Below are 13,089 nucleotides of genomic sequence, written 5' to 3' on the forward strand. Positions count from 1 at the left end.
CCCAAATCCCTCCCAGCATCAGAGTCTTTTCCAAGGAGTCAACTCTTCGCATCAGGTGGCCAAAGTATTGGAGTTTCAGCTTTAGCATCAGTTCTTCCATTGAACACTGAGGACTGATCTCTTTTAGAATGGACTGGTTGGATCTCCTTGCAGTCCAAGGGACTCTCAAGAGTCTTCAACACCACAGTTCAAAAGCATCAATTCTTCGGTGCTCAGCTTTCTTCACAGTCCAACTCTCACATCCATACATGACCACTGGAAAAACCATAGCCTTGACTAGACGGACCTTTGTTGGCAAAACAATGTCTCTGCTTTTGAATATGCTATCTAGGTTGGTCATGCTGTCTAGGTTGGTCATAGCTTTTCTTCCAAGGAGGAAGCGTCTTTTAGTTTCACGGCTGCGGTCACCATCTACAGTGATTTTTGGAGCCCAAGAAAATAGTCTTTGACTGTTTCCATTGTTTTCCCATCTCTTTGCCATGAAGTGATGGGACCTGGATGCTATGATCTTAGTTTTTTGAATGCGGAATTTTAATCCAGCTTTTTCACTCTCCTCTTTCACTTTCATCAAGAAGCTCTAGTTCCTCTGCGTTTTCTGCCAAAAGGGTGGTGTCAACTGCATATCTGAGGTTATCGATATTTCTCCGGGCAATCTTGATTCCAGCCTACTTAAGTCCTTTTTTCCTGGTTAGAATCATCTAGGGCTCGGATTGGCTGGGCAGGAGCCGCCGGCCAGCCCCGCCCCGCCCCCAGTCTGAAGGCCTCGCCCCCGCGCCCCCCTCCTCCCAGCGCGTCCCTCGGGGCTAGTGGCTGCCGTCCCCCTTAGCTCCGCTGGAACGCTGTGCTCGCGGTCCTATCTCTCTATAAAGTTGTTGTTGCGGCTTCCGCCGCGGGTGGAGGAAGATGGCGTCGGGTGGTGGTGGCTGTAGCGCTTCGGAGAGACTCCCTCCGCCCTTCCCCGGCCTGGAGCCAGAGTCCAAGGGGGCGGTCGGGGGCTCAGAACCCGAAGCCGGGGACAGCGACACCGAGGGGGAGGATATTTTCACCGGCGCCGCGGCTGTCGTGAGTTCTCACCCTTCGGGGCAGGTGGGGGAGCGCCCCGAGAGGAAAGAGAGGCTAAGCGAGGGTCGGGGAGGCTGGGCAGAGCGGGCCTGGCAAGACCTTGCGTTGGTGACAGTAGTCGTGGCTTGGGTTCTAGATGAACACGGAGACGGAGGACCTTGGCTTCCTCACTCCTGGGCGGACAGTGAGAAGTGAGGGGTGTGGTGGCTTCTCAGCAGAGATCCCGGACAGCTAAGAGCTGCCAAGGCAGGCATTTGGCCCTGCCGTGTGGTGACTCCACGGACCCACGGGGCTGTTTTGCTGGTGGTTTCCTGCTCAGCTGATTTAATAGATCAAAATAAGGGAATGGGGTGCTGACTTTTCTTTCCCTTGCCTAACTGTACCAAGGATGGATGAATGGTGTTATCTGGAGTTGCCCAGGATAGTGACCTGTCCACAAATCCTTTCCTTAGCTCAGTTTGTTGTTCTTTAGTCGCCAAGTCGTGTCTGACTCTTTGAGACCCTATGAACTGTATCCAGCCAGGCTTCTCTGTCCATGGGATTTCCCAGGCAAGAATATTGGAGTGAGTTACTATTTCTTTCTCCAGGGGATCTTCCTGACCCAGGGATCAAACCCTCTTCTCCTGCATTGTCAGGTGGATTCTTTTACCCCTGAGGCATCAGGGAAGTCCCCTTTAGCTCATTGTGTGTGTTTGCGCTCAGTCCTTGACTCAGTAGTTACCAGTTATTACTAAAGGTCCTTTCTGGATATTTATCTATGAGAATTAGGTTGACTCCTTTGATCTCCAGGATAATTCTGCCAGATGTTGGTTGAAAAAAAGGTCCTGCCACGTAAATCACTTCATCGAGAGAGAAAGCTCTGTCTCTTGTAAAGGGATGTGTGTTTAAGTACCTCACTGGGAGCAAATCTGTAAATGCAAGGAAGAAATGGTGTTTTTCATAGTAGTATCTGGGTGTTAGGTATTTGGAAAAACTAATCTTTATATGTGGAATGCAGAAATCAGTACAGTAATCAGTTCTGGAACCAGTGGAGATGTTTGGGTCTGTTTTATGAAGAATACTGACTCATATTGTTTGGTACAGTTAGTTCCATCCAGGTTGAAAACTTCTTCAGTGCTAGGAGTGAATTTACGTGTTTTTTTTATCTTGGATATTTCTTATATTCATAGTAGCTACACAGTATGTGAAGGAGTAAACAGCTTTAAATTCTTTATAGGCATGCATCTGAGAAATTTGAGGCTTGTCTCATGTTAGAAAAAGTTTGTTTCATCGCAGGACCTTCTGGGATAATTAAGAGGCTTCCCTCCCGGCTCAGAGGTTAAAACGTCTGCCTCCAATGTGGGAGACCTGGGTTTGATCCCTGGGTCGGAAAGACCCCCTGGAGAAGGAAATGGCACCCCACTCCAGTATTCTTTCCTGGAGAATCCCATGGATGGAGGAGCCTGGTAGGCTACAGTCCACGGGGTCGCAAAGAGTCGGACACGACTGAGCGACTTCACTTACTTACTTACATGCACTGATTTAGGAATTAAGTTCATAATCCCATCTAAAAAGTATTTGCTGATGCTAATATAACAATTCAAACTATCTAATGAAATCTCTGTTATTCCAAGAAATAACCTTTGCTGCTAATTTAGTTGTTTTCTATCCCATTTAAAACAAATCTTTAGTCTATTCCTTTAGTAATTCTGTCATAAACCATGAAGAATTCTCTCATATCAGCCACTGTTGATAACTGCTGGGCTGGTAGATAAACTGAACATCTAAAAATTGATACTCTGGCCTTGAAAGTGATTGGTCACATAGGCAAATGACATTATTTTTCAAAAAAGACCCTGGAAGGATGTAGTGTTATTTTTCTGAAGTTCTCTAAGTTCAAGAGATTGTTATTTGATTGATCTCACCAGGTTACTTCCCAGAGTTATTGATATTTCTGTCTCCTAACACAGTGAAAATACTTTGCATAATTTTCATCTAAGGGAAGGAGGAGGGGGTCAGAGTGAACTTGTTCTACCACAGAAAGTCAAATTATTTTTTATTTAGATTTTGATCCAGGAAAATTGAGTTGCTGAGGTACCTAAAATGCTACCTATAAATAATTTATTTTAGCAGCCTGTCCTGAAGTTAATCTTCAGGAATCCAAGACCCCAAGATTCCTCACCAGTTAGGGTGTTAAATAGTCATTAATACAGATTATATTATAATAAAGGCTTTACTTGTGAGCCAGTGTGAGAAGATGGATTGCAGTGCTTCTGTATCTTAAAATCATTGAAAAATAAACTAATAAAGTGGGCCTGAAGGCTGATTTAAGTCCAGACTCTGTTACTTGCTGGCTTAAACTTGCACAGGATACTTATTTACTCTGTACAGTTTTCTCATGTGTAAAATGTGAATAGTCAGAGTATTTACCTCCACCATTATTATGAGGATTAAATTAGAATACCTGTAAAACACATAGAACAGTTGAGCATTTTGTAAACTGGAATTACTTGAATTAAAAAACTCACAAAAGCTAATAATGGATTAGAAAAGTTAATCCTAAAAATGATTAGTATCAAACTAGTAATAAGACTGATTTGATTAAAAGCCGTCAAAGTAGGCATATAATGACTTCAGTGGCATCTTACTGATTTAAGTTTATCTTTATACTGTGTTTTATTGCATGTTGGAGGCAAAGAAAGGAGCACTGAAGAACTGAGAAGCTGAGGCATGTAAATTTTAAAACTCATTTATGGTGTGCATGTGATTTCCTGGACATTGATGTAACAGCTGCTGCTGTTAATCATCCCATCTGCTCTCTTTTAGAGCCCAAGAGGCTTTGTTAATTCAGTAATAAAAATATGGTTTGATTTATAACTGAAGGAGCTGCCCATGATATGCATTTTAGGATATACAAACCATTTATTTGAATGGGAGGTGTGCAAGCTTAGTCGCTCAGTCATCTTTGGGACCCTTCAGACTGTAGCCCGCCAGGCCCCTCTGTCCGTGGGATTTTTTGGCGAATACTGGAGTGGGTATCTGTTTCTTCCTCCAGGGGATAGTCCCAACTAAGGGATGGAACTCGAGTCTCCTGTGTCTCCTGCATTGCAGAAGGATTCTTTACCCACTGAGCCATCTGGGAAGCCCATAGACTGGAGTTAAAAGAATTATTAAAACAAATCTGAAATCATTGTCTTAAACCTGAAAACCAGCTTGGGGAAGGTCTGATTCTTAAGAATACCTAAGGCCTTACCTTCTTTATGCCTCTTACTTTGTGGTCTTAGGAATAAAATGGTCTAAAATTCTAAATATGTTACCTGAGTCTTTGGACCTGAATCTAGATATGTATTGATTTAGTTAAAACTTTCTTAGTTCTAGAAAAGGGTTAATTTTTCCTTTAGTAAAAGGAGAGACTAAATTGGAGCCACTCTTTGGGTCTCCTAACTCTTAAAATTATTATATAGAAACACTAAATGGCATACATATTTTTACATCTCATTTGACCTCACTGGTCTTATTTGCATACGGCATCTGGTCCCATCACTTCATGGGAAATAGATGGGGAAACAGTGGAAACAGTGTCAGACTTTATTTTTTGGGGCTCCAAAATCACTGCAGATGGTGATTGCAGCCATGAAATTAAAAGACGCTTACTTCTTGGAAGGAAAGTTATGACCAACCTAGATAGCATATTCAAAAGCAGAGACATTGTTTTGCCAACAAAGGTCCATCTAGTCAAGGCTATGGTTTTTCCAGTGGTCATGTATGGATGTGAGAGTTGGACTGTGAAGAAAGCTGAGCGCCGAAGAATTGATGCTTTTGAACTGTGGTGTTGAGAGTCCCTTGGACTGCAAGGAGATCCAACCAGTCCATTCTAAAAGAGATCAGTCCTGGGTGTTCAATGAAAGAACTGATGCTAAAGCTGAAACTCCAATACTTTGGCCACCTGATGCGAAGAGTTGACTCATTGGAAAAGACTCTGATGCTGGGAGGGATTGGGGGCAGGAGGAGAAGGGGATGACAGAGGATGAGATGGCTGGATGGCAGCACCAACTCGATGGACATGAGTTTGAGTGAACTCCGGGAGTTGGTGATGGACAGGGAGGCCTGGTGTGCTACGATTCATGGGGTTGCAAAGAGTCGGACGTGACTGAGTGGCTGAACTGAAACCTGAATGATAAAATTGAAATAAGTTCTTTATCTGCCCTTCCAGAAGTTCTGATATGCCCATCTCTTTTTAGCAATATGTCAAGATCACCATTAGACTTGCCCTCCAAATAAGAGAACTATGAACAGCCTTGCTCATACTGAGAAAATGGAGGAAAACAGATTAATGATATCCTCCGTTCAAATGTTGGCAAATTTGGTGACTTCTTTGTTTGATGATTTATTACACCAGTTAGATTTTCCTCACCACTCTTACTCTTAAATTGAAACCCTCATAATTAGAGAAACGGCCAAAAAAAAGAAAAGAAATAGGATAAAGACAGAATAGCAAGAGATTTGAAAAGTCATATCTTAAAAAAGATTGCTTTTGGCTAATTAAGACTTATTTACATATTCCCACTGGTGTTTAAGACTAAAGAACAGTATCACTTGGCTTTTATTGGTAGTCAGAAGTCAAGGATAACAGCTAGCTTCTGATTGACAATGTTTTATGGGCTGCAGAGAATTATATAAACCAAAGTTATATATTAACATTTAGACAAAATAGGACATGGTGTTTTTAGAATCCAGTCCTACCTGTATGATCAATATACGTGTATCCCTGGGGGAATCATGGTATAAAACACAACAAAAATTTATCATTGTGACCATTTTAAATTGTATACTTTAGCAGTGTTAAGTGTACTCACATCTGTGTGAAACAGATCTCCTGTAGTTCTGAAATTCTGTACCTGTTAAGTAACAACACCCTTCACCCCTCTCCCCTCAGCCCCTGGTAACCCCATTCTCCTTTCTGTTTCTATGAATTAGACTGATTTAGATAACCTCATATAAGTAGAATCATACAGTATTTGTCTTTTTATTACTGGATTATTTCACTTAGCACAGTATCCTCAGGATTCATCCATGTTGTAACATGTATCGTAATTTCCTTCCTTTTTTTAAGGCTGAATAATATTCCATCAAATGTGTTTAACACATTTTTGTTTATCCAAACATCCCCCGGTGGACATGTGGGTTACTTCTACCTTTTGGCTCTTGTGAGTAGTGCTGCTGTGGGTGTGCAGATATCTCTTTGAGACCCTGCTTTTGGTTCTTTCAGATATGTGTACTCAGAAGTGGGTTTGTTGGATCATAAAGTAGTTCTATTTTTAAGCTTTTGAGGAACCTCCATACTGTTTTCCATCGCAGTTGCACCATTTTACAATCTTGGCTCTTTTTTAAAACCAGATTATTTCCTTTAGAGTACTTATAGGATAACTTTTTTAGATCTGGATGTACTTTGGTAGATTCATTAAAAGCCCTAAGGAAATCGATAGTTTGGCTGGCAATATTTTAATTCTTTGTTTGCAAAATATATGATGGCTATTCCCAAAGGTGTAACATGTCTTGAGTAAGTTTCTTGATGCTATCTCTTCTCTGTTCCTAATCAGACTTCTGAAAATTAATCTATACAACAGTATGTTTTAAAACAGATTTGTTGCTTTGTTGCTTTAGCTAATGGTATAGTCATTTATGACTAATATTAGTAAGCAGCCATGGGTAAGTGTCCATCTAGTGTGTGGTATTTTCTATAAACATGTTGTCTCAAACACTTTATTTTTGGAACTGACATCACATCAGGTGGTCAGATCTGATCAAAAGATCAGAAGTCGAAATTACACATTTTCCACACAGGTCTGATACAGATGCCCCTCTTGGAAAATCAGTAACTGGTGTTATGGCTAAAGATTCATTTTAATGCTCAGCTCAAATTGTAAACTTCTAGTAAGTTTCTGAAGTACATAGACTCATTGGTTTCAATCATAGACTAGTACTAGCAGTTAGCTTTCAAGATTATGGAGGAGAAGCTAACAAAAGTAGTTATAAAGTACTTTTGGAGGAAAGAGCATGAGAGAAGACTTTTGAAAATGACTAATAAGAACCCAGGATGGCAGAGGATGAAATGGTTAGATGATGTCGCTGACTTGATGAACAGGAGTCTGAGCAAGCTCTGGGAGTTGGTGATGGACAGGGAACCCAGGCGTGCTGCAGTTCATGGGGTTGCAAAGAGTTGGACAGGACTGAGCCACCGAACTGAGTAAGAAACCAACTTAAAATTTATTTAAAATTGGAGTTTAGGGCTTATGCAAGAAGCAACAAGGTTGCAGTCTGACTTCTAGTTTCTGTAGGGAGTTGCTGCCCCTTTGCTTATTCAGATATCAAGGTAGTTCTAGTGTCTTGTCTTGGCCTCTTGCTGTTTGGTTGGTTGGCAGGGGAGAGAGGAAAAAGAGCACTCTAATTTCTCTCCTTTGGCCATCAAAGCTTCTCAGCCCTCTTTAGTAATTGCTGGCATAAGTAAATCATGATTTGTTTATAGTTACTAGAGCAAGTAGCCGTAAGTATCTCATTTCCGGGAAAAGCCTGTTGCTCAACTTTTTCTGGCTTATTTTTTTGCTTAGTCAAATGGACAGCTGGGGCTTCATTTTGCTTTCAGAGCAGATTTGAACTGGATTCGTTTTGCTTTCTCAGTTTAGAAGCTAATGTACCATTAGTACTCTGATCCTTCTGCAATTTTGGGCTCTTCTAAGTTATATTAGTTTGAGATCCCAAAAATTTGGTATGGAAGTTATACCAGAAGATTCAGTAGAATATCTGTAGCTATATTTTGTTATCTCATGGGTAACCTTTCACTTTGAGGTCTCCACTGCGCTTGCTCATGGTTTTCCTTAACTAGCTCAGTAACCAGCCTCAGACTTAGTTACCCTTCTTGCTCCCCTTTTACATTTTCATTAGTCTTAGAGGAACTAACTCAGAGGTTCTTTATCTTTTGTATGTCATGGACTCATCAGCAGTCAAGGAAGCCTATGGATCCATCTCAAAATAATGTTTTTAAACATATAAAATACATAATATTACACAGGAAACCAATTATACTGAAATCTAATTATCAAAACATTAAAACAATTTTATATTAGTGACATATGCTTTTTTAAAAGTGCTTTAATTAATATCTAAGGATAGGTCTAATAACTGATTTTTAAATGAAATTTTGAGGTTTATAAGATCATATAAAAATATCTAATTTCTGTTAGTTATGCTCAGGTACTGCTGCTACTCATAATTTGTTGCCTATCTTTATAATTGAAGAAAATGCTGAATTTCAGTTAGAGGTTAATGAAAAATAAATTGTAATTTTATTCTCATTTTAATTCATAGACCCACTCCTGAATTCTGTGACTCAGGGACCCCAGATAAGATTCCCTACTTTAATTCCTTAAATTATGAGATGGGGTAATACTTTGAAATCATTTGGGTTAGTTGGATATTCACCCAGTTTGTAGAATAAGATGCATCAAATCCAGTGGACACTAAATGTCCATTCTCCTAAGCACAGGCACTTTTAGTGTATCTGTGCCATTTTTGAAATGTGGTGTGGAAAGGAGTCGCTACTTGTGGTAGGAATCATAACTGCCTCCTCCCCAACATGTCTACTCCTAGTCTCAGAACCTGTGAATGTTTTATATTACCAAGTAATTAAGGTTGCTAATAAGCTGATCTTGTGCTTGGTCACTTCAGACATGTCTGACTCTTTGGGACTCTGTGGACTATAGCTTGCCAGGTTCCTGTGTCCGTGGGGTTCTCCAGGCAAGAATACTGGAGTGGATTGCCATGCTCTCCAGGGGATCTTCCCAGCCCAGCGATCTCTCCTGCACTGCAGGTGAATTCTTTCTGATGCGCCACCGGGGAAGCCCTGGCTGACATTAACACCGGGGAAGCCCTGGCTGACATTAAGGGAAATTATCCCAGATTATCTGAGTAAACCCAGTGCAACAATAAGGATTCTTTAAAAATGGCAGAGACAGAGAGCGACTGCCTTCAGGCAAAAGGCACAGAGAGCTGTAGCATTTTTGCCTTTGAAAATGGAGGAAGCAGCCATCAACCCAGGAATATAGGCAGCTTCTAGAAGCTGGAAAGAGCAAGAAGACAGACTGTCCCCTCGAACCTCCAGAAAGGAATGCAGCCCTGCTACCTTGATTTTAGCCCAGTGAGACCTGTATTGACTTCCGCAGAACTAGGATAAATTTGCATTGTTTAATCTGTTCAGTTTGCAGTAACTTGTCACAGCCATGATAGAAAACTAATATACTACCTCCACTTAGCTCATTTCTCCCCAGAAGTAAATGTGGCAAAAGGAACAGTATCCATGATTCCAGGGTAATTTTTAAAGACTTAATGGCTGCCGTAGTTTCTGAGGTTGACTTATTCCTAGTTGTCCTTGTCACACCATTCTGTAGCTCCATCTTGCCTTAACTAAATTATCCTAATTTTTCCATTGGAAAGTGAATATATACCCTTGTTCTCCAGAAGTGCTGTTACCAGAGTTTTATTATGTGGATTCATCCACTAAATGCTATTGAGAATTTCAACTATATGACCCTTCTGCAGTCCCTGGAATGTAAAGCAGCAGTTCTTCCTGGAGCAAAGAGCAGTTGAGCAACATGAGGAAGAATTACAACTAGTTAACATATTGAAGAATAGAGACATTACTTTGCCAACAAAGGTCCGTCTAGTCAAGGCTATGGTTTTTCCAGTAGTCATGTATGGATGTGAAAGTTGGACTGTGAAGAAAGCTGAGCGCCGAAGAATTGATGCTTTTGAACTGTGGTGTTGGAGAAGACTCTTGAGAGTCCCTTGGACTGCAAGGAGATCCAACCAGTCCATCCTAAAGGAGATCAGTCCTGGGTGTTCTTTGGAAGGAATGATGCTAAAGCTGAAACTCCAATACTTTGGCCACCTGATGCAAAGAGTTGCCTCTTTGGAAAAGACTCTGATGCTGGGAGGGATTGGGGGCAGGAGGAGCAGGGGACGACAGAGGATGAGATGGCTGGATGGCATCACTGACTCGGTGGACGTGAGTCTGAGTGAACTCCGGGAGATGGTGATGGACAGGGAGGCCTGGCATGCTGCGATTCATGGGGTTACAAAGAGTCGGACACGACTGAGCGACTGAACTGAACTGAACCTGTACAGAGGAGACCTGGAATCACAGCAGTACTTGGCAGGAATGAATGACTGTGTCAGCTCTGAGGGACAGGAACCCACATCTGTCCTTCCCTGAACTAAGAAATTGTATTAGTAGCCTGAGCCTCATGGTTTGAAGCTGGTAATTGGCAAGGAATACCTGTTTGCTCTTAACAGAAGTGCTCTCTTGCTGGCAGATCTTTCTAGGGCCTCTCTGAGAATTAGGATTAGGCTGTCTTGTAATTATAAACAGAAGCACTTGAACTTTTTTAAACAGACTTATCAGTAGAACCACCTGCCGGAGTTAACAGCCAGAGAGTCAGCAACCATTGAATATTCTAGACTAGGATTCTGTCACTAAAAGAAAGAATGCTTCCTTTATTAAGAAAAAGAGGGGAGTGGGCAGGGTAAGTAGGCACATCCATTCTTTGGCTTTGTTAACTACATCATAAGCAAACTATGTTCATCACAGAAAATAGTCTTATCTCTTGCCTAGAAATTTAACCCCCTTCAGAGTTTTGTGACTTATTGACTATTAAGAGATTTTATGGATTATAAAGCAAGCCTTATTTTTAGTATTGATTTTGCCACTCTGTAATCAGTGTACCTCTGCCCCACAAAATGAGTCTGTGAATCTGTTCTGTTTTGTAAATAAGTTCATTTGTATCATATTTTTAGATTCCACATATAAGTGATACTATGTTTGTCTTTGTCTATCTTACTTCACTTAGTATGAAGATCTGTAAGTCCATCCAATATGGTCAAGTATTCTTTGTATATATTTATCTCATCTTGTCTACCCATTTACTTGTTGATGGACATCTAGGTTGCTTCCATGTCTTGGCTATTGTATATAGTGCTGCTATGAACATTGAGGGGAGGGTGTATTTTCAAATTAGAGTTTTCTTTGGGTTTATGCCCAGGAGTGGGATTGCTGGATCGTATGGCAACTCTAATTTTAGTTTTTCTAGGAATCTCTGTACTGTTCTCCATAGTTGCTGCATCAATTTACATTCCCTCCAACGTTGTAGGAGGGTTCCATTTTCTCTACACCACTCCAGATTTGTTCTTTGTAGACTCTTTCATGATGGCCCTGTGAACAGTGTGAGGCAATACCTCATAGTTTTGATTCACATTTTTCTAAAAATTAGTGACGTAGAGCACCTTTTCACGTGCTTGTTGGCAATCTGTATGTCCTTTTAGATCTTCTGCCCACTCTTTGATTGAGTTTCTTTAAAAAAATTTTTTTTTAAAAAAAATTTTTGGCTGCATCAAGTCTTAGCTGCAGTGATCAGGCTTCTCTCTAGTTGTGGCATGCTGACTTGTTGCCCTGCTGCATGTGGGATCTTGGGTCCCCAGCCAGGGATCGAACCCACATCCCCTGCACTGGAAGGCGGACTCTTAACCACTGGACCACCAGGAAAGTCCCGGGTTGCTTGTTTTTTGTTGTTGTTATTGAGTTGTATGAGCTATTTATATATTTTAGAAATTATGCCCTTGTTGGTTTAATCATTTGCAAATATTTTCTCCCAGACAGCTGTTCTACCATTACTCCAGAAATGTTCCTAATCCTTAAACTTCCAAGTTTAGATGGTAAATCAGAAATGCAAGGCTGATTTTATTCATCTCCATGTCACAAGAATGGGTTCTTCTAGGTGTTGTTTAAAAGGGGTAAAGTCTAACCAGTGCTTTTCCTCTTGCTTTAGTCTCTCTGGTGAGCTATTAGTAAATTACATTGACATACGTATATTCTTAATGTATCCTGAGGTTTCGCCTCTCCTAGATCTCCATCTTGAGGCAACTGGTATTAGTGGAACTGAATTAAAAGAAGTCAGATGGGTTTTCATGAGATTCCCTTTACTCTACCAGAGCATGTATAGGACAGAAGTGTGTATGTAAGAAAGCAGTTGGCAACATAAGAGGCAGAAGGAAAGTGTGGGGTTTGGTTTTGGTAGATGTCTGTGTCTTTGCAGTGATTTTTTTTGGTTGTCTTTAAGATTGTGGAAGCAGCTAGAAGAGAGAATCAGTGTCTCTAACAGAATTGGTAACATTTAAGCATATACAACTAAAAGCTCATTAAATTTTATTACCGTGAACAATTTGAGTAGAAATGTTGTTTGCTAGTATCGATCTATGTATTGGTTGCAGTTTCTTTCCCTGAGGGTGGCACTAATACTGGGATAGAGCTGTTGGCATGGCAAATTCAGAGCACCCAATAAATCTGTCATTTCACTTCATCTGGTCAGAAAGGGCCTGTTTCCAAGGAACAAATGCCCTCAGATTTGTTAAGGAAGTATTTCATAAAAGATCCCTTAAGTCAGGTCTTTTAACTGATTTGGCCTTGGGGTCTGACTTCAAAACTTTCTAGTATGACACCATGGCTTTTGAAGCCAGATTCCCAGCTTTTTGTTCATTTTCTACACAATCCAGCTTTGTTCACTCTGGTACCGGTCTGGGGCCTCACCCCACCCTTGTTTGTAGCTGATCACTGAGCTTTTGATAAAAGCCATGGACTGACTGTATTTTCACCATGTGCCCATTGGCTAAGTGTGGCTGGTTTTTCTTCTGCTAGCCTAACATGAGTGGTTGAAAATTGTTTCTTTATAAGTTAAGGATGAAAAGATGAGTTATATTTACAAATAACATTAGACGTAAAATGTTACACCTTCATATGCCTGTGAGGAGGGTTGGTAATGTCCACACAATTGGACGTCAGTGAATGGTTCAGCTAAGGCCGCAAAGTAAGTCAGGATCAGAGCTTGAATTCTGGACCTTAGTGTGATATCCTGGACACTAGATTGTGCCCCATCAGCATTTGAAAGAGTAAAAGTCATCAACTGAGGTTCTTTTGAAAATTATCTGTGTATACACATACCC

At 40.9% G+C, this 13,089-nt stretch overlaps 1 protein-coding gene across 3 annotated transcripts in view; it reads left to right on the forward strand.

Annotated features, from left to right (window-relative positions):
- The first annotated feature begins 832 nt into the window (after positions 1-832).
- SNX1 (sorting nexin 1) overlaps positions 833-13,089 on the forward strand; it is a 33,059-nt gene continuing 20,802 nt past the window's right edge. For all 3 annotated transcript variants that reach the window (XM_068966351.1, XM_068966352.1, XM_068966353.1), the window contains exon 1: positions 833-1,062. In XM_068966351.1, the coding sequence (XP_068822452.1) occupies positions 904-1,062 (159 nt within the window). In that variant the 5' untranslated portion in view covers positions 833-903. The remainder of the gene's footprint in view (positions 1,063-13,089) is intronic.

This window comes from Capricornis sumatraensis, chromosome 2, assembly GCF_032405125.1.
Source record: "Capricornis sumatraensis isolate serow.1 chromosome 2, serow.2, whole genome shotgun sequence".
NCBI classification, from domain to species: Eukaryota; Metazoa; Chordata; class Mammalia; order Artiodactyla; family Bovidae; genus Capricornis; species Capricornis sumatraensis.